Consider the following 23,778-nt stretch of genomic DNA (forward strand, 5'->3'; position numbering starts at 1 on the left):
TATCTAGTTCTACCTTTATATCTTCTTTTTCTTCTTTTTCCTCATGCCATTCTGCCTATAGAGTGCCATTTTCCTAATTTATCTTGAAGATCTCATGTTCTTTCTCTTTGATTTTGTCTTTTGTTTCCCTCCTTGCTTCAAGTTCTTGACTCATCTGGATAGTTAGGGCTTCAAGCTCTCTCCTCGGGTTAGTTTTTTCACCATTCAATTTCTCCACTTCATCAACCAATGCATCTATGTTTTCTTCATCAGAAGAGTTATTTTCAAAGACTTCCAATAGTTGTTCAGTAATCTCTTTCCTTTTAGCAAGTGAAGTTTTATACTTGCCTCTCAATGTTTCTAGGGCGTCCTCAATTTCAACAAGTTTATGACACATCTCTTTATAACTCATATCCCCCATGTCTACCTTAGGGATCCTTCCCAAGTGATTAAGCCTCAAGGACGTGTGGCTCCGATACCAATTGATGAACTTATAAGGCACCGAGAGGGGGGGAGTGAATCAGTGCAAGCAAAAACAATATAAGTTTGATAACCAACTTAAACACTTTAAAACTCATCAAGCATAAGACAAATATCACCACATAAGCTAATGCCCAATAAAACAAATTCCACATAACACAAGAAATTATACATGGAAACCCAAAAGGGAAAAACCACAGTGGGAGCTGGTACCCACAAGATTCACTATCTATAGAATAGAAATCTTGACCAGTTAAGGTCTTACAACTATGCCTTGTTAGGAGCAAACCCAGTTAGGAGTCACCTGGTTAAGGGATTACTATGATAAGCCCTATTAGGAGCAATGATCTATTAGGATCAACCTCACAAGAGGATATGAGACCCTTATTCAGAGCTACCTTGTTAAAGGATTTATAGATTATGGCATGTTAGGACCTACCCAATTAGGGGATTTTGTTGCTGCAAACTATTAGGAAAACAACAGTGAAAAGATCTTCAAGTAACACCTTCTATGTCTGATAAGATCCACTTCCAATCCTTAAAAATTCAACAAAACTTCATTACAAAACTTCCCTAATCACCGCATAATCTCATTCACAATATTCGCTCATGAAATCTCTCTTTTCACACATACCGACTTGTTAGAAACAATGCACCACTGAGAGGGGGGTGAATAAGTGGTTCTCAATCTTTTCCCTTTAACTATTCTATGTGTATATACTGATTATCAAATCTAACTTAATGTAGAATCATCAGTTAGTTGGGAGACCAACACAAATGCAATCAAACACAAAGGGACATCACATAACACTAGCATATATGAGGAAAACCCAATATGGGAAAAACCTCAGTGAGAAATGTTGTTTGAGACTACTGCTCCAATCCAACCTCACAATCAATTTTTGGTTACAATATTTAGGGAACCAACCCAAGGAGCACCAACCCCTGAATTTAGGGCACCAATCCAAGGAGCACCAACCCCTAATTTAGGACACCAACCCAAGGAGCTACAAACCCTGCACTGAACTCCAACTTAGTGAATACAAAACATATTCATTCGCAAGTTACTACCCTGTTACACATAGATTTTGTAACACTTCTTCAAATCTCTTTGTTGGATCTCTTGTCTAGTTTACTGTCAGTTCTTTCTCTATTGGTTCTCTCTTCTAGTTGCCTCTTCTCTTTGCTACTTTTCTGCTCTCCACCAATACTACACTCTGCCAGCTCTATACCTACCTTCTCTGCAGTTTCCTTCACTTCTTCTTTGTCAATATGGTCACTACCGGTTCTGCACTTTTGTTGCCGGTTGAACACTTCAACCTTGTTCTTCCCCACACTCAGTCTCTTCTTCTTCTTCTTCTTGATGAGCACGTGACTGATTTCATCTTACATGCAACAACACTCCCTCATCCAGTGACAATACTCTCTCCTTCAACAAAAACATTTAATGATTTTGGCTTCCTTATTTATAACCATTTTTTCTCACCAAAAGCCAATTCAAATCACAGGCAGTTAGGGTTTCCTCATCAACCTCGAGGAAAACCAAATCCAATCAAATCTCATTCAATTTGATCTCCAATACAACTGTCTACACATCACCTCCATTAACGTGCCTTCCAATACATGTTTTCTAAAATTAGAAAACATGATCCTGTATATTGACCTACATCTATCAAAACGTCATAAATATCTTAGTTGTTTCCTTCTCGTGGTCCTCCTGCAATCTAATTTCCCTTGCTTCGATCCAGGAGCCAACAACTCCCTGATCTTTCTCTATTGTTCACTCTTCCTTGAGCTGCACTCCTCTGATCCAATCCACAAATCATGGGCTCCACATTAAATGCATACCTGTAGAAATACCTATCCCTACATGAAACTTCACCGACCTCTGAGAGCTTGCCACTTCAACTCTACGTGGCATCTATGTCGATATCCACTTTAGCAAAGATCTTTGTATCGACTAGATTCGATCATCAACAATCAACACACAACCAGTCCTTCCTTTTTGTCGGTTCACTAACCCTACCGGTTAAACCTTCAAACTGGTCTGTCATCAACCTTGCACTCTTCTTCTCTTCGGGTGGAACACTCAACCGATCAGCACTCTTGCTAACCTACCTTATGCACATCTTCATCAGATGGGAATCTTTTGCTTCTGCACCTTCTCTGTATTATGAATTTACATACATACCAGTAAACACTCTTGATGACACCATATCATCAACCTTCAACTGATTCTATCTAAGGCATATGCATACCGATCGCATATTCTCTCTATAGTTGGTCTACCTTACCTACTTCCTAGTCAAATTTGACCATGTCTCAACCAGTTTGTCAAAATGACAAACCCATCACGCTTCATTTGTTCCAGCAGCTCAACATGCCTTCTCTATTGGTCCAATGCATATCCCTGATTTCATGCACTTGAGGCATCTAAGTTTTTCACTGGTGGATCCAGTGTGAGCCTTCAAATACCAGCCTTTACCTCTCCTTCCTTATCTCATAGAACTATGATGCACACTATGCATGATAGGATATAAGCTCCACTTACTGGTGTTAGTGGATCCTTGTCATCTGCATCCTGCAATGCACTCATGTGGCTTCCCTGTTTGTGCAGCATATCTTCAAACAGGCACATGTGATCCAGTGTGGGAACATTCACTATCAATCATCTCTTCACATGGTGACTAAATCTTCATCTGATGGGAGTCTTGTTGTTCTGCATCCACATAGCATATTGGTGACTTGTACATCCTTCTCCTCCTGTGTTGATGTGATTTAGGTAACATTTTGCCTCTTCATCACAAACAATAGCTCAAGCACCTTTCTCACCCTATTTGTACACAACTCTTACCAACGATACACTGTACCAGTAACCTGTCCATTTCATCAACACAAGTCAAACACTAACTTGTGTACCAGTGACTCAACTATGATTGCAGTGGTCATTCCTTTGAATGACATTTTCTCCCTTACCTTACCGATGTTCTGCAATACAAGGTGATATCAAAGATATCTCAACCTATACTCATTCATGATAGTGTTGCACATACATCTCTTGTACCGATAGTCATCCTATATCGGTTGACATCATTGACAACACAATGCCAACAATCTCCCCCTTTTGCATTGATGTCAACTCATGTAGTATCTGGCATGCTACATAGTCTCTCTCATCCTTTGTGTGATCCAACTCTCCCCCTTTGTTTAATCCATGGCTTCTCACACATGTAGTATGCAGTATACTATAGAATCTTTTTCCCCGTTTGACAACAATGGCAAAGGACACTGCAAGATATCATTCCTCCTAGTATTTACCGGTCACTGATAGAATTATTTCTCTTCCTTTATCTTCATCGAATGCATCTCCTCCTTTGATACCACTTTTTGCACCAATTGTTTCATCTCCTTGAGTCACAACACTTGAGATGGAGGACTCAACCATCAACTGACACCAATTGAGCATGCAAATCTGATACTATTTGTTAAAGCACTCAATTGCAGAAGGATGTGTCAATGAATACAACTCACCTGCCGATCAAACTACATCACCTTCTGTTTGATCCCAAATTTCTTTAGAATCAAATGTGATTGTACTATGAATACAACCAACCAAAAGACAAGTAGATACCCTTAACCATGAAATTCTCCTGGGTATTCCTACAACAATTTCTATCATTTGCAGTTTAGGCAGTTAGTATACTTACAAGTTCAAGCATGCCATCTCAGCATTATAAGCACTTGAACTCCCCCTGATTCATACATCTCAGGTCATCATCTTCGGTCAGGTCCAATACCGAGGCTCTAGGAATCTCCATATACCAGTTGAGCTATGCAACTATGATCATCTAATGATCTTTCAGCTCCATTATATCACCATAGCCTATGCCATGATCTTGATGTAAATGCCATACAATGTCACCATCTATTCATAGATCAAACTGGTTAGCACAAAAACATGCATGCCTGCATGGTTAACAACTGAGCCATTATATGTCTTCAGGTCTTTTCCAATACCACCTAAGACATAGATTCCATATTCCATGCTACCAGGGCTAATGCAATGATCTCCAACCTTATTTCCTTACATAACCTACAAGTACCTATTAGCATTTATGACAGTAACATCTTGCACATGTCTGTTTCCTGTACCGGTCCATCATCACTACCAGAGTGCCTTCTTGTAACTCCTGACATTTTGTGTCACCTTGTATCTGATTCGAATTGTTATCTTGTCATACATTGACATAGTAGTAGTGATCCAGCACGTATCTGTAGGTGTGCAGCCCAAGCAGCCACTACACACACTTATCTTCTCATTTCTATCTTTCATACCTGTAGCATCTTGTTCTTCCATGTGTCCTTCTTCACTGAGTGGGTGAATGATCTAGTCAATATGTAACTCCCCCTGAGGTCTTACATGTCCTCCAAGCCTTAGAATATATCATATGTGCATTGAATGCATAGTGTCGATCCATGGTCTTCATCATCCATACCTACTTAATCTCATTCTTCTTCCTATGTTTAGTCTTGGGAGCAGGTCTTACCATCTTCCATTGATGGGTCCTTGTATTTCCGCACACTGCATCACAACTAGAAGTAGTGTTATAATAGCACACAACATCCATCCCAACTTCATGATTGGGGAATCTCTTAGCATACCAGTTTGACCATCTTCTTCTGGTCATGTTGTTGTGACTGACAATAGAAATCGGTGGACCTCTTGCTCCTGCAGGCAGATTTCTCCTTTGGTTCCATGCAGGTTTCTGACTTCCATATAATCTATATCCACTTTTCTGCAAAGCATAGTTGTTGTACTGACCTCCATGTGACTAAAAGTTCCTCTTCCTACATTCAACCTCTCTATGGCCAGTTCCATTGCAATTATAACAAACAATATTTGCATACCTAGGAGAGGAGGAATTCATGTATCTACTCCTGGATACATTTTTCTCATACACATGATGTCTATGAGATCTTAGATTATTCCTTCTAGATATCTTTCTACATTCTTCTTCCATTTGATCTCTTCTTCTCCTACACTTGCTTTGTCCTATGGGAAATAGCACTTCCTTGTCTTCTACCGATAGGAGGTCTTGGTTGTTGTCTTCTCATGTTCCTACTTTTGGTGAAGTTGTCTTCTCCCATTTTCCCTTTTCCTTTGGGATCTGCATTGTTCCTCCTTCTTGCAGCACCAGTCTTCATTCTTGTTTGCAAGTCTTCACCACTTGTATTTAGATCAACCTTCTTCTAGGGAGGATTTTTAACTATGAAGGTTTGTCCCTTGTTTTCTCCACTTGAGGAGACAAACAAAATGCCATTGTGGGAGACATTCTTGTTGGTGGAGCATTCACCAACACCACTTCCTAAACCTTCAGTTTCCTTGGAATGCTTTTGCTTCTTTAGCATCATGTCCAAGGCATCACTGCTACCATCAAACTGGATTCTTATCTTGAGCTCATCTTGACATTTCTCAAGGTCATTTTAGAGAACCTCCTTGTCTCCAAGCAATTGTTGATATTCTTCATTTTTTACTTCTAGAATAGATGCTAGTGATGAATACTAAGAGGGGGGGGGTGTGAATTAGTATACCAAAACATACGGAACTCAAACACTTTAACAGTCTAGCAGTAAACCGGTATAGCAGTTTAACTAACAAACCAGTTAACACAAATGCAAACCAAACAACAAGTAAGGCATTCACCCAAAGAAGCACAATCACCATAACACAAGAGATTTTGATGTGGAAACCCAAATGGGGAAAACCATGGTGAGATGAAACTCACAACTATCTGCAGAATAGTAACCAATCCTGTTAAGGTCATACAATGTTCTTTACCAGATCATCCTATTAGGAATCTCAATCTCTGTTAGGAGATAAGTCCGATTAAAGACTACCTTGTGAGAGGATTTCAAATCCACGGATGTGAATCACCTTGTTAGAGGATTTACAAAGGCTTTTCTAGGCCTACCCAGTTAAGGGTTTCTGACTTGTCAAAGATGTGAGTAATCAATAAGTGAATGATCTAGCATATAGCACGGTCTACTTGGTTAGATCCATGATAACTCATTGCTAATGCATTTTAGCATTACTTCAGTCTTCAATAAATCCACACTCTATTACAACACACAGACTTGATCTTCTCTATTAAGATCACACTTACAACAACTCATCAACCACCAAAAACCCTAGCAGCTACTCTCCCTAAAACCCTAGACATGATTGCCTTAAAAAAGAATCTGATTTCATGTCGGTCCAATAGGATTACATTGCAAGTTCCTAGGTTCAGTATATCTACACACATTTGGTAACACGACACAAAATCACCATCAAAGTGTCGATGGATGGTAACTTATCACCAAAATATAATGGTTGGTAACTCATCACAGAGTATTACCGGTTTATACAACTTTACCGATTACTGGTTGGTAACTCAGAGTAGTGTCGGTTTAATTATTAAACAGATTACCGATTGACAAAAATGAAGACTAGGAAAAATGATAACTGCCACTTTTAGTTCCTTTGCTCCGTTCTGCTTGAGATCCTCAAACCGCTTGAGGTCTTCATGCCGCTTGATAAGTAACTTCATTTCTTTTGGCATATTCCATTAAAATAATGATAAGGCCCTCATGAAGAATAGGATTTTCACAGTTCTTTGCATGATTAGAAAGACTTCTCCAAAGAAGCAAGAAAAACAACATAGAGATTTTCCTATCATGTCTAAAATAGTTCAAAATAGTCAAATGATACGAAAATATACTGACATAGTGCCATCTAGGGTAATGTACCTCATAATCACCTCTTGATGCAGAGGAAAGAAAAAAACTTCTTCCCTATCTGCATACTAAAATATCAATATCCATTTAAACTCATTCTTTAGAGGCAAACTAACAACTTCTTTCAATCATCTCTTCATTAATATCAACTTAATGCAATAACCCATATTCATGTTTCACATTTCAATCTTTAAAGTTCCCAGTCATAGACCTGTATTCTATCATTCATAACTTTTGACCCAGATATTATTTTGCAAATCCCTTTGGTGAAATTGTATATAACTAGCCTTATTAAAACATATCCAAAACTTAGGGGAATCCAATGGTTAGATTAAACGTTATGGTCTCTGCACCGAGACCCATTTCTGTTGTCCCCAAATTAGACATGTGCATGCTCAGTCCGTCTAGGGCATCAAATATCTTTCACAAAAAATAACCAAAAGACACCAAACCAATTTCATATAAAATATATATGAATATATATTCAGAATATGTAATCCATTAAATTTTCCAATGGTTAAATCATGAGATAATATCAAACCATTGCCTGCAACTCCATTGAAGATAATTTAAAACCAGTTTTCACCACAATCTTCATAACTTCCATAAATCTAAATAAAAATGACTCAAACAAAATGGAAATGAGAGAAGATTCACATATCTATCCAATGAATCTATTTAGAGGTCATAATAATTCCATATGAATCCATACCATATGCTGCAACATGACTGTTCTCAGAAAACCTCAAATCTGCAATCAACAACTTTCACCAAAAATTTCATAACTTCTTCATTTCTAAACATAATCACTCCAAATAAAAAGGAAAAGAAAGGTACTTCACATATCTAACCATCCATTATACATTTTAAAAAGGTTCCCAGGCCATACATGATCGTACAAGGCCTGGAACCAACATAAAAACTAGAAAGCCAATCAAAATAACAATAGTAGAATGCACCAAAATGTATCAAAATGTTCTCCTTTCTTTCCTTTCTTTTCTTTATGATTTGGAACGACCATAAAATGACTTTTTATAGACTTTTGGTCAGTTTTGACCTTACAACTACCTCTCATAACCAACTTTTAACCCTTTTTCAACTTTTGTTGCATTTTTGCAACTTTGCTTGACAACATTTTATTGTCAAGTTGACAACTTTTACACTTTTGAATAAATGACTTCATGGCTTTACAAAACACATCACATGACTCTTAAAATGACAACTAAATGACAATTTTACAATTTTGTTTGCCCCTTAGGCATTACATTTGATTTTATTACATTGAATATCATATCCAAACATATGGATTAAAATCTTAAATTTAAAATATCCCTCAAGATCTCCTGCGATATCTTGATGTCTAGGTGCTTCTGCACCATACTACCGACCTTGAAAGCTTTCCAAGTCCCTTGGAAACATAGAGATTATAACCTGCAAGAAAATAAAATTTGTGCTTTGGATTAAAATCATCATCTTCATATTTGTCTTTGCCTCTTCATCTTATCACCATTATCATGCCTTTGTTGCAATCAATATCTCCAAAAGGACACAAGACTGTCCTTGTATCTACCTCCTTAATAACTCCTATTAATGGAGTATGTAATGGCTGCCATCAAAGTGCTTTTACCAACCATAAGTCCACCCCTCCATGCTGCATCACCTCACCAACAACCTCTATGCCTCAACTAGGAGTCCTCTCCTTGCCTCTCTCCCTAGTCTCTTGGCAACCAATGGACCATCCCATGGCCCTGGACCATCTCTTTGGCCCTTGACAGACCTTCCTTGTCTGCCCACACACAACACCAACTTCCTCTTGCAGCTAGATGGACAAGCACCTGCAACCAAACACATTAGCAACACAAAATTTCAACTCTCCTTGGGCTAGGTCCTGGTGTGGATTGCCTCCTTCGGCGCTCTACCCACACACTCAAGCTCTTCTAGCTCTGATACCAATCTGATGCAGAGGAAAGAAAAAAACTTCTTCCCTATCTGCATACTAAAATATCAATATCCATTTAAACTCATTTTTTAGAGGCAAACTAACAACTTCTTTCAATCATCTCTTCATTAATATCAACTTAATGCAATAACCCATATTCATGTTTCACATTTCAATCTTTAAAGTTCCCAATCATAGACCTATATTCTGTCATTCATAACTTTTGACCCAGATATTATTTTGCAAATCCCTTTGGTGAAATTGTATATAACTAGCCTTATTAAAACATATCCAAAACTTAGGAGAATCCAATGGTTAGATTAAACTTTATGGTCTCTGCACTGAGACCCATTTCTGTTGTCCCCAAATTAGACATGTGCATGCTCAGTCCATCTAGGGCATCAAATATCTTTCACAAAAAATAACCAAAAGACACCAAACCAATTTCATATAAAATATATATGAATATATATTCAGAATATGTAATCCATTAAATTTTCCAATGGTTAAATCATGAGATAATATCAAACCATTGCCTGCAACTCCATTGAAGATAATTTAAAACCAGTGTTCACCACAATCTTCATAAATTCCATAAATCTAAATAAAAATGACTAAAACCAAATGGAAATGAGAGAGGATTCACATATCTATCCAATGAATCTATTTAGAGGTCATAATAATTCCATATGAATCTATACCATATGCTGCAACATGACTGTTCTTAGAAAACCTCAAATCTGCAATCAACAACTTTCACCAAAAATTTCATAACTTCTTCATTTCTAAACATAATCACTCCAAATAAAAAGGAAAAGAAAGGTACTTCACATATATAACCATCAATTATACATTTTACAAAGGTTCTCAGGCCATACATGGTCGTACAAGGCCTGGAACCAACATAAAAACTGGAAAGCCAATCAAAATAACAATAGTAGAATGCACCAAAATGTATCAAAATGTTCTCCTTTCTTTCCTTTCTTTTCTTTATGATTTGGAACGACCATAAAATGACTTTTTATAGACTTTTGGTTAGTTTTGACCTTAAAACTACCTCTCATAACCAACTTTTAACCCTTTTTCAACTTTTGTTGCATTTTTGCAACTTTGCTTGACAACATTTTATTGTCAAGTTGACAACTTTTACACTTTTGAATAAATGACTTCATGGCTTTACAAAACACATCAAATGACTCTTAAAATGACAACTAAATGACGATTTTACAATTTTGTTTGCCCTTAGGCATTACATTTGATTTTATTACATTGAATATCATATCCAAACATATGGATTAAAATCTTAAATTTAAAATATCCCTCAAGATCTCCTGCGATGTCTTGATGTCTAGGTGCTTCTGCACCACCTCTCCAACATCGGCCCATAGTTTCATCAGGTCTTTTCTTTTGCAGCCCCCATTAGCCATTTTCCTAATTTTGTCTCTTTCGCTTTGCTTATCAAAGAAAACAGAGAGGGCTTCCTTCGTGGCCATGTGTTCTCTATAGAACTTCTTCCCCTCCATTTGTAATCCAATTATACCTACAATAAGCTCCTCATCAATTCTGAACTTAGCACCATAGACACCGAGAATGCCATTATTCCAACCATTAAAAAACCCTTTCATCACCCTAGGATCCTGACCATGTAGTTTTTTAATGTATGGAACAAGGCTACCATCTGTAATCTCGGTCCATAATTCCTTATTTTGCTCCCACTTATGATATGAGTTCAACTCAAGACTATTTTTATCTCCCCCCACTTTCAAATTACCCTTGCCAATTCTGATATTTGTCATCTTATAACCACACTAAAACCAGATGACAAAAAACCAAGAAACCAAGAACAATCTAGAAGCCCTAGTAGTATGTCAATACCAATTATTATGGAGAGCGGCTTTACACATGTGAAAAGATTGCATCATTAATATTCGGTCATTGAGAATCCACAAGATCTACAAGATCCTTTCATGCCAGTTTACACAATTGTGTTGGGAAAGTTTCCCCTTCCCTCCACCATTTGATTTTTTCATAGCTCGCACCCAAGTTGGCCATGTAGTCTGCAAGTTGGTTACCTTCCCAAAAAACATGTGTAATTCGGACTTCATCCATCTTAGGAATCATGTAAAGGCAATCTTGGATAAGGTGTTTAATTGTCTAACTAGGATTCAAATGATTTATTAGATAACTAATGATGTTCAGGGAGTCACTTTCGAGCTATACATTTTTATGACCTCCCTAAAAAGCAAGTTGAAGCCCCAAGGTAAGTTGTATTTTCCTCAGCAATGTTGTACGCACCTACATTATTTAATTTATTTATAGATAAAATATTGCATGCCAAAAAAAATATATGTAACACACCACTGATCCCCTCCAATTATATGTAAGGGAGTTTATTATTATATCTTTTACAGAAAATGATGTTCAAGGGACAATAATCACCCAAGTAGACCTTCCCACATAATATTCTTCATAGCTTGTAAACCAAAACTAATGTGAGTTCATAGATGGAAACTTCATCGGATCTTTAGGGATCAAGCCTATTGTGCTAATGTTGTTTCCAATAAAATACATCTGTCTATTAGAGAAAACTTTCAGGTTATCTTTGATGAGGCTAAAGTTGATGGTTCCCTCTCTCCCTCGATGGATGATCTGGAAATTACTCATAGATGGAAACTTAAATGGGATGTCTCCAAACGTTTGTTCAAGTTGAAATGTCCCAAAGATGAGATCAAGTAGTATCCACCTCCCTCGGGATGGGTTAAAATCAATATGGATGGGGTGACGAAGGGGAATCCTAGACCTACTGGATGTGGGGGAGTGGTGTGTGATCACAATGGTAGGTTGGTCTTGGTGGTGGCCCTCCCTTTGGGTACCCAAACAAATCACTTTGTTGAGGCTTTCTCATCCTATGCCAGGATCATATTGGCTAAAGAGAAAGGATTGAGGAGGGTTTGGTTAGAATGTGACTCCTTAGCATTATCAATTGCTTAAAGGGGTCCTCCCCCATAGTTGGATTATCAAACATGTTATTCAAGATTGACTTTCTCTACTTAGAGATTTTGAGGATTTTAAAGTCTCACATATGTACCGCGAAGGAAATAAGGTGGCGGATAATTTGGCCAACATTGGGGTGGGACTGGCAAGTAGAAAAGTCTAGAATATTAATGATCAGATCCTAGTGGATCTCCACATCCTTATCATCAATTATTATAATGTGTGCAAGGTGTAAGGGGTTCTTAGAAATTTTGAAGGATAACAGGTACCAATGTGTCCCGAGCAGGATAGCTTTTATGAAGAGAGAACCAAACTTTCTAGGAGCTTTTTTATTCCTATCCATCTAGTTGTGTTTGTTCACTATTGTTTTGTAGCCTACTGTAAGTGGGGCCTTTTGTGCGATGGGGGGAGATAGAAATCACTTGGAACCCATGGTTTTTGAGAAATGGCAGGACAAGGAAGTTGTTTGGAAGGGAAATTTGGCTGGAGGTTTAACAGGTTATATGGAGACTCTACACAAGTTAGATGCCCTTGTCACCGAGGTCTATATTCAGGTGTCGAAGGACGGTGTGCTCTACGCCTATGGTATTGAGCTGGAAGTTGATGAGGATTTGGTGGCCAAGGTCTCCAATACCTTGATTGAAGGCACTAAGTTTTACAGAGACAAAAGGTGTGTGACCAAGGGTTTAGATACTTTTCTAATACTGAAAGAGAGGGAGAAAATGAGGAAGAATACAGATGGTGAGTGGGATAGAACCTCACTCCTAGAGCCTTGGAAGGTGATTTCGGAGGTCATCATGCAATACCTCACATTGGATGGTAAATTCTATTGTTTATTCCGTTATCACTTTGTCATTTTGAATTATTTTTGGCACAATAAGTGTATTTATTTGCCCTTTTATTTGGTTGTCTCTGAATCATAATATTTGAGCTCATGAGAAAAGGGATTCCTCCCTTGTTCTTTATGAGGGCTTAATCTTGTTAATTATGGAATATGCTAAATCCCTTCATATTTAAAGGAACCCTAAGGTTAAAGTGGGCATTTAGTTTCAAAAGAATGTTTGGGGGCATTGTGGGGATACAACTTCTGATGATGAGGTGGATTTTGATGGGGATAAGGTCTTTCATATTTACAAGAATCATGATCCCATGGCTCCTCTACTAAAACTCCTAATCCTAGTCACATAAAAGGATTTGTTCTTTCGGATGAGAATGATAACACTAATTATGTTCTTGATTCGGTGGACCCTAGTGTTGATGTGAAGGGTAACAAGGTGGCTAGAGCTTCTATTTTGAGTGCTAAAGGGAAATCAAAAATCTTGGGGCCCCCGATTGTCAATGCCATCAATTTGAATACTAAAAGGAGGAAGGCTTCTCTTATGGATTCAGGCAGGCTTGCGGAGGAGCACGATGTTAATATAATTACACCTAATGATGGAGAAGGGATACGTTGAAGGAGATGGGTTCCTCTATCCCTGAGACCACTGTTTTCAATATCAATTTCAGAAACTTACAAGAGAATCAAAATTCCATGTTTAGCTGGATATTTCTAGATATTAATTATCTGAAGGAGAAGGTTAAACTACATAAGGGGGGCCTGGACAACCTCAAGATAGGCTAAGAAAAATGAATCAAAGCCTTGGAAGATGATTATCACAAACTCAAGTAGAGTTTGATTGTGGTGGTGGTGGTTAGCAAGGTGGCAATGGACAATATTAGTGAGGGTCTCCATAAACTTAATGAATATGTTGAAGTCTCGCATGCCATTTCTTAGGGCAATTCCCATTCGGGCAGCATTAAGACGATTAAGAAGAGTAAGGCGGGGGATGTTGGTACTCGCAAGATTCTTAGAGTGCCATCGAACAACATGGATGTAGACTTGGACAAAATCATATTGCCCCAGCCGGGTCTAGCGATGAGGGTCTATAGCAAGGATAAAGGTATGACCCATGTGGATAATTTTAGTAAAAAAATTTTGTTGATTAATGAAGAGGTCATTCAGAAAAATGGCAAATTAGGCAAGCTTCTATAGTTTCGTTAGGGTGTTTTGTCTTGTCTCTCAAGTTGGGTTTCATTGCCCTATTTTTTGAGGACTAGTTGGCATCCTTTTTGCTGCTAGTTCTGGATGACTGAGTTTTATCTTTCATTTTGTTAACTCTGAGATTTTGGTCCCTACAAAACTAGTTTTCCTCTTTAATCAAAACACTTCATTGTCAGTTCATGTGGAAGGATGCACCAAAATCAATAAGCCACACATCTTCTAATGTCTATAATTAAGGCTATGCCAAAGACATCACCATTATCTTAGAATGATTTACCAAAATCATTCCCTTTTTTCTTTTATTCTTCTTCTCCTCTTTGTAATTCTTTTACAAATGACCAAATTTTCTATAATTCCAACAAAGTGTCTTAGACTTACCAAGAGACTTGGATCTCTAACAAGATTTAGATCTTCTTCAATTTCCATTCGAGCTCCATGAACTGAAAGTGCCTCCTTATTAATATTAAAAAAAATCATCTAGCTAGATTTCTTAAGAAAGTAATGGTGTAACCACCTCATGCATCTTGAACTTGGTGTTACTGATTCCAATGGTTATCACAAGGTTGCCCCCTAAGCCAGAAAATAAACATAATAGTCAAACAATGGTTCTTCTCATCCATTTTAACTCTAATGGAGATCAATTATGAAACTAAAATATTTAATGAATTCAAATGATTGATTATAGATCAACCATCCTCCATTTCAAAATAATATTTTTTTTACAATGATTTAGCATAATAAATTTCACCAAGTTTTTTACAATAACTTATTGTTGTACTCTATTCATAAATATTTAATAGAATAGAATCCACCAAATAGAGTTTCACAAGACCCTTAGCCTTCCTACTTATCAATTCCTAGTCTACTTGTATCAGTTATTCAACCCATAGCTCTCTATCCTCAAGTATATCCTCCATCTTAATTTTTTACAACTCAAAATTACTACCATTAAAAATTTATATTTGTATTGTTGGTTGGTTGTTGTTTGACTTCTATTTGTCTACGATCTATCTTCTTGCAACATTTTGGAAGTGGCTACTATTTGTCTATGATCTATCTCTCTGCATCAACTTGTACATGGGTTCCTGATCCCAATAAAATTCATTTGAAAGGGGTTTTGGGTCCCCTCAAAACCTATTTTACCACTAATAAAACAAAATATGGTATGAATATCAAGTTATAATATTACTTATTGATGGTGACATTATTGCTTAGGATTTTATTGAATAAGATAAAAATACTAAATATATATAGGTTACTACCTATAATATCAAATTCCACTCTTTGATGTGGTTGGTCATTTTATTGGTGGAATACAATTTTAAATTCCCGTCTACTATTTTTTTTTAGTAATATCCATGACAAGTGGACTACGATGAACTAGTATATCATTGGATTGTATCCTAATTTGAAGGGGAGGTACAAACACTAGAGCTTGAAATACTATTTGATGCAATGTGTAAGGTACAAATGGGCATGGAGAAATTAACTAGAAATTCCTACTTAAAAAAAAAATAAAGGAACTGACTAGAGTCATCTCGAAGTGTGTACATAAGAAGGTTGATACTAAGCTAACAAACTTAGGTATTGCCAATTTGCACATAGGAAAAATTACGAGTTTGAATGAAGGCAAATAAATACTAGAGATGAGATTTCTATAATTATAAAAAGGAATAATCCAAAAGAAATTATAATTAAGCAAATAAATGAAGCTCAAAATAAATAGATGTCAAACTATTTGAATTCCATTTTTTACTTAATGGAATAACCAGCTTTAAATGTCCATTATTTCATGATTTTTTTTAATTCTTTTTTTCAAAACAAGCACCTATCTCAAGGTTCTAGTTACAAAACTTATAGTACTAATGCAATAGACTTTTATTTTCCTTTGATTCCGTTAAACCATAAATTAAAGAGATTTCCTTAACTTTAGAAACAAAAAATGCTTATGTTTGAAAAATATATTGGTATCTATGCAATGAATTTTTATATATTTCTATCCATTTGTGTCTTTTGTAATGAATACAAAGTTTGTAAAAAAAAGTCTATCAATAGGTATATATATAGAAATATGGTAGTGAAAATTTACCTCAATATTTAAAATTCCTGTAAAGCTTTCAGAATACTTCGTCAAGATCATCTTCATGCTTTAGAAAACAAAAAGAAAAGAAAATTAATATAAAAATGTTAATTATATATTTTAAAACAAATTAATCCACATAAATTAATTCTTAAATAAAAAATTTACACAAGTTTAAACATTAAATACTCTAAAATAATTGTTTATTATAAAATATATATAATAATTTCAAAAAATATATCATAATTTAAAAACATAAACTAATATGACAACATCACTTCATTATTAAACTCAATGCCCCAATCTTTAAAATCTGCATACTCTCGCTAACTATAAATTAAGTATGAAATTAAAAGAATTTCAATCATTAAACATGTGAAATATTATATATTTAATGATTTTTCTGATAAAATTAGTATATATGTAATTTTTTTAGATTTGTATTTATTTTTTTGTTGTATTTTAATGTAACAACATATCAACAATGGCAAACTCTTCTATTAATTTTGGTTCATGTTTTGATCATTGTCCATATTTATTTATCTTAATTTACATTTATTCGCATATATTCAATATTTACTCATCATTATGGAGCCCTCGCTTGCAAGTACTTCCATATATTCAACCCTTACTATTGAAAATATTGTTGGCATTGATATCAAGACATTGCTAGACCAAATAAAAAGTAGAAATAAGGATGTTTGTTGTTGTTATTTATTAGTTTTTTAAAAGTTCAACTGTTAACCTCTTGGTTAGTTGACCTCTTTAATATTGAGTGCCCATTTCTCAAAATAATCAAATTTAAATTTATGGGTTGTTGTTTTTGCATCAACCTCCTTTAAAAAATAATTTTAAAAAAAATGAATTTTATGTTAGAGTCGACCTTGCATAGGGAGTCACCCTCTTTGGGAAGCAATTTTTAAATTGAATAAAAAATCCTTCTTCCTCATTGGCCAACCTACATGAAGAGGTGTAATCTTTCAGGAAGGGGTGCACTTTGATAGGTATAAATACGAAATCTTTTGGAGGTTAGTCTACAAGCAATTCATTGAATATCTTTCCTATTTAAGCAAATTTTAAGCAGATCTAAGAAACACTTATGAGAAAAATTATGTGAAGACTATGAGCAAAAAATTTTAAGACTTATAAGAAAACTTGATTAGGCTTTTGAGTAGTCTACTTCTAATCTTTTTGAGTAAAAATTTTAATGAGTATGAGTATAAATTTTGAAGAGAATAAGCGGACTTTGAAGGTTATTTATTGTAGAACTTAAGGGTGAATATTTGCAAACCTATTAATACAGATTCTTGAAGAGAATAAGCATACTTAAGGAACCAGTTGAGCAAATTTTTGGTGGTGTTCAATCTAGAGGAGACTAGTAATGAACATGAAACTCACTATTTTAAATTCAAATTCTAAGTCTCCCATCCCCTTCTACTAGTTGTATGATGACTTTACACGTTTGTACAACATGCTTTTATTTCATGTTGTTTATTTAGTATTCAATATATAACTAATTAGTCTATATAGGAATATATAAAAATAAGGAAACTAGTATATTATAGTTAAATAGATAAGAGACACAAGACTCGTATCTGCATATAAGTCATATGCATGTTTACACATGTTTCTTTTAATATTGCCCATCACCATTGATCCAGCCTACCATAAGAGTTTGAATTAAGACAACTTATTAATCCATCAAGTTAACAAACTCTTAAACTATCTCTTTAGACACTACGTTGACAAACTCAAATATCAATAAGCTAAATGAAAGTAATTTTGTAAGGATACATTCTAATATTTCATTCTCACATGACACAAATTATATCCATATGATTAATAATTTTCATGGAAATTATGATCACACTTGTAGTATTGAGATTTGAATCATATAATAGCTTAAGATAATATAGATCTTGAGGTATCATCAAACTAAGCATACTAATTTTTAAACAAATATAAATTGATTTTTTGCAAATTCAACACCATTCTTCCATCGTCATTTATAAAATATAACACACATAATTCTCATATAATACTCATACATTTATTGTAACTATTTATCCCAATACTTTGTAACCATATGTAACCATCTAAAGAGCATTACTCTACCAGAGGAACTATGCACAATCCTATGGGCATCCAATATTACTAGTCATTGCGAAATAAAAACATCACAAATATATTAAGTAGTGTGACCAATTCTAATGGGCCCACAAACCCACTCATTTAAATAAAATGTTGCTTCATCCTCAACTAGTTGCATGTAACCTTTGGAGAGATGGGGATTTTCTCTTACTAGATCCATTAGCCTAGCATCAAAAGAAAGTAATATATTTTGGTTTGCATTGGCTATGCGACCAAATGCACAAAAATGTAAGCTTTGTGAGTTTCAAGATGAGAAGTTATTGATTTAATGTAAATGAATGTTTTTTATGATTACTAGAACCCAAATTTATTGTATATAATTAATTAACGTAGTTCATTTCAAGAGTTATTCAATCCTTTATTAAGCAATACCAAGACACACAAAGAAACTTATCTTCCTACCACTCTTAATCCATTGAACAAGTCAAAGCCACCAACTAAGAATTACAAAATTTATTAACAAACATAATGATTAGTAATATAAAGAATTATCCAAATAAACTACCAAAAGCAATATGGACTGACAACATCACATGAAAATAAACTACAAGATTTACTCCCTATGAAGTAATCTATGGGAAGAGACTAATTCTTTCCATTGAATTTGAGATCCAAACTCTAATGTTTTCAACAAATCTAGGTACAAATCTTACCCAAGCAAAATGAAAGAATTTTGTATTTAAATGAATTGGATAAACATATTTTTAGAATCTTTTAAGTATGGCAAGTAACAAAGGAAGACATGGTGATAATGGTAGGTTCCTTTTACCAGTGGCACTTCCCTTGGGATGTCAAACGAACCACCTCCCTGAAGCTATTGTTGCCTACCATGGTTTAAGCATTACCAAACTTCTTAATTGCAAGCTAGTATGGTTAGAAGTAGACTCGAACAACATTATACAATGCCTTAAGGGAATTCAAAAGCCTTCATGGACTATTGAAAAGTGGGTTAATAAATATTTAGGCATTTTAAAATCTTTTGAAAAGGTTTATATTTCTCATGCCTTCTGTGAAGCCAATAGAGTAGCAGATTTCTTTGCCAATGAAGGAGTTCATGTGAATACGTTGGTGATTTGGCACTTTCAAGATTGTGTGCCACAAGATGCTAACTCCTTGATGAGATATGATAAGACTCATGCGTGGAACATCTAATTTCCTTTTCTTCAATGATGTGGCTTTCAGTTTTGGTATTAATTTCCATTATTACGTGGAGTGGGGTGTGTGTAAGGAGATTTTCCATGTAGTACCCCTACCCTAATCAATTTTTAATCTCAATTTTATCTTAGTTAGTTTATCGTAATATAATGATTATAGTCAAATGTATTGAGTTAGTGCATATCTGTTAATGTGGTTTTCACAATAGTTGTATGCAAGTTGCTTAGTGTTCCTATTTCATGGTATTAAAATCGGGCTAATGCTTTCATTAAGTTTATATATGTATGCATGTATGACTCTTGGTTGCAGGAGATTTCAGGTACCACGCCGCATGAGTGCGAGGTTTGTCTTCACCTGGATTTGCAGGTTTGAGAGTACCTCTTTAATCCTTAGAGTTGGATTAGGTGGTCGTAAGACCCTAGTTGACCATAGTCATGCTCAAATAAGCATCGCCAGTCGTCGTCGATATTCCTTTTTTGTTTGGGTTTGCGAGTCGTCTATCTGGTTGACCTTCTTGGTTTGCGTGTTTGGTGTGTATGGTTAAATTGATTAATTAGTCCTTAGTATTTAATTTGATTAAATATGTGTTTATGCATTAAAGATTAATGGACTAAATTAAACAGGATTTCTTTATGTGATTTATCGTTAATTTGAATTGCTCGATTTAAATTGGGAGCAAGTTCAACTAAATGGTTAAATTTAAATATTAAATGTATCATGTTTATGCCTAAGAAAAGAAAGATCTAATTTTAATTGAAATAGAATTAATTTTATCTTCTTGGCAGTTTTTAAATAGAAAGGTTAAATTGAATTAATTGAGAAAATCAATTTTAAATTTGAAAGGCAAGTTTAATTTATTGATATAGTTTAAGAGAATCATTTTTGTGAATTGTTTTAAATAAAAATTTTAACTCCAAAAATGAAATTTTTTGGTCAACCTTTCCCATATAACCTAGACTTTTGGAAATATTGGGGATGGAATTTTTTTTGAAGAAAAAATATAATTTTGGAAAAATATTTTGGAGGAAATTTGGGGGTTTTGGGAGGAAGAAGGTTTTTGGAGCTTGCAGGTTGGGCTCTCCTTCAAATCTCTTCCAAGAATGCATATGGAGGTAGGAATTACCTTATTTGTCTTCCTTGTTACCAAAGAAATGGTCTGTGGTTGAAAGAAAAATGTTTGTTGTTAAAAAAATCAATCTTTCAAGTTGATTTTAGATGTAATTTGGATTTGTAATTATAGAACTATGCTTATCAGCTTTTGTTTTTGCATAAATAGTTGAATCATTGTGCTAAAAATGGTTCTTTTTGCCCATATATGGATTTTTGTTGAAAATTTTATTTGGGGTTTTGATATTCCTCAATTTGTTTTGGGTATTTGAAACCCTTGGTGGTTCAAAAGAGGTATTCCCATCAATAATATGAAATAAAACATATTTCATACCAAATTGATTTTTATTGCAAATTGACATCGTGTTTTAAAAAAAAAGGATGAATATTTTAAGTCTCTGTGAGACTGTGGGATTATTTTGCTGTGTGTGAAGTTTTCTTTTTTTTTATTAACAGCAAAATTTTTTTAAAAAAAATAATAATTTATAACATCCCACGTGGCTGGGCACAAACCCCCACCACGCGGGAGGCAGCTGCTACCATGGTAGCGGACTGCTACCAAAGGTTAGCAGCGCTGCCAATGGCAGCTGCCTGCTACCTTTGGTAGCAGCGCTACCATGGGCAGCGAGAGCTCCCAAGGGGGGGCCCACGTGGGTACCCTCCCCTTTTTGCATGGTTATTTTTTTATGAAAAGAAATAAAAACGTTTTTTTTAATATTTTTTTTTATTATCAAAAAAATATATATATATTTTAATATTATTTAAATTTTTAATTAAGTTGTTAATGATGATTAATATTTTAATTAAGTTTTCATTTAGGATTAAATGTTCATTAGATAATAAATTATCATTAATTTGTTATTAATCAATTGTATGATGGAAAATATACATTTATTAATACTCAAATTCTATTTTTTTATTATTAATGAGTATTTTTCTAAATTAAATACTTGATTGTTAATATTGGGTTTTAATTATTAATTTGTTATATTTTATTAATCTTGGATTAATAAATATATAAATTAATTAATAGTTAATTTGGGTATTTGTCTTATTGAGGAAGAATAATATTTTAATTGGAAATTGTTGAAATAAATATATTTATTAATTGACTATTTTTAAATAATACTTTATTCAAGAACATATCATTTGAGTAATTGAGAAGTAAATGAAATATTTTATCATGGGAAATTTTTAATAATGTGTCGTTTGGAATGTTGGCGAGTTAATGGTATTCTCAATTTGTAAAATTAATGGTATAGTTATAATCTTCCTCTGTTTTGAGACATAGGCAAATGGACCATTGAAAATTGTGGTATTGTACTCACCTGGTAACAATGATTTTTCTGTCAATGCTTTTTGAAAACTTAGATCAATCAGGGAATTGGATCAACCTTTATGTTTAAATTAATATGGGAAAATATTGTCTTTTCCAGTTATTGCCTATGCGAGTTTAATTTTTGTATTCGCTTTTGCTTAAGTAATGGCAAGTTTTGATTTATTCGATTGGACCCTATCATATGGATTGTTTTGGGTACCTGTTCTAGTCCTCGGTTACGAGTTTGACTATTGTTTTGTGGTAGTGTCGTAATTGGTTATATCCTCTATGTGGGTGTCGAATGATGATTCGTGGTTGACCTTAGTCGGTCAGGTCTCTAGTTAGAGTACCATTTATCAGTGCACCTCGTATGAAGTCATGTTTGACCAAATGGTGGATTTCTCCATTTTGAACTCCGTTCATCTGACCATGTGTATGTCTTGGTTTTGAGTTCGTTTAAGTATAGTCTAGTGTCGTATGGGAAAGTGGCTTTCGATTGGGGGTCGTGCCCAAAGTGGCTGCTGGGTAACCCATCGAAAGTGAGTTTTATAAGTGATAACCTAATAGTAGATTAGAATGTTAATTTCTAAGTAAGATAATTGTGCCTCACCATGGGACGAGTGCTAACACAGACTCGACATGCTGTGAGAAGGCCTGAAATGGTAAACCATCATCCTTGTCTTCATGAAAGGATGTGTGGGTCCACATGAGGCTTGGATGGGCCGGAGGTTTGGATTAGGTTGCCAGGGTAACCAGTGTATGGGGCCGGAACCTATGAAGACCTGCAATGGTAACCGTACCAGGTTGTGTGATGACACTTGTCCCTACGTTCGCTAGTGTGTTGTTGTTTTGTCCTGTTAGGAGCACGTTTGTGGGTCATCCTATTGTCTATACGCTTGTGAGTACTTGGTTTCATGTTAGACCTTGGGTGGTGATGACTCAGTTTTGTGGATGCTCCAATGGACCTTTTTATTAGCTTTGATTATGTTCAGCTGGATCCTTTCCTTTTCAAGGATCGTTTATGTATTTGTTGACCGATGCGGTCGCTTGTATATTGTTTATGTTTCGCCTTGATGGCAGGATTGTAAATGGTGTAACCTCTTGTATTCTTAACTTTATTAATTATCAGAGGGGTCTTGCAGTTGAGCAGACTCGGAGATGTAGCCCTTTAGGGGTGAACTCCGAGATCATTATGGTGTTATGTGATGTTATTCTCTTATGTTTCCCTTATTCAACTTTATCATGTATGAATAGCTTATGTTAGAATGTATAAGTGGATAAGATGGAATTAACTTTAAATGCTTATATGCAGTCCTTTCTTGAATGCAGTAAATTGGAATATGAAAGAATGTAACTTAGAGTAATGGAATCTATTCAGTTGTGGTTAAGGAAATTAAATATGCATGGAAAGATCTCATATGTTTATGATAAAATTCTAGTGTGTTAGAATAGTAGATGCATGGCTTATATTTTAATGAAAAGCGTGAATGTAGATTATGAATAGATCTTAATGGATGAACTTGTCTTGTGATTTATATTTCCATCTTTTGAAAGAGATTATCCTCGTGTAAGAATTATCTCGTTATTAAGATATTGGATTAATTGTGTGAGTTAAGTGAATTGTGAAATTTAAGTAATCTCGTTGGGAAACTCTTTAGGTGTTAGTTGATGTCTTCCACTATGTAATCTGAATCTTTGATATCTTGTTGTATCTTAATGTGGTGTAACTTTAAAAAAAAATTATTGCAATCTATTCT

General features: G+C 35.0%; 1 protein-coding gene across 1 annotated transcript in view; it reads right to left on the reverse strand.

The window, feature by feature from the left end:
* LOC131075935 (MADS-box transcription factor 23) overlaps nt 1–23,778 on the reverse strand; it is a 98,111-nt gene that overhangs the window by 47,150 nt on the left and 27,183 nt on the right. The window contains exon 3 of the mRNA XM_058012900.2: nt 16,300–16,357. Coding sequence (XP_057868883.2) covers nt 16,300–16,357 — 58 coding nt within the window. The remainder of the gene's footprint in view (nt 1–16,299; nt 16,358–23,778) is intronic.

This window comes from Cryptomeria japonica, chromosome 10, assembly GCF_030272615.1.
Source record: "Cryptomeria japonica chromosome 10, Sugi_1.0, whole genome shotgun sequence".
In the NCBI taxonomy this organism is placed as follows: Eukaryota; Viridiplantae; Streptophyta; class Pinopsida; order Cupressales; family Cupressaceae; genus Cryptomeria; species Cryptomeria japonica.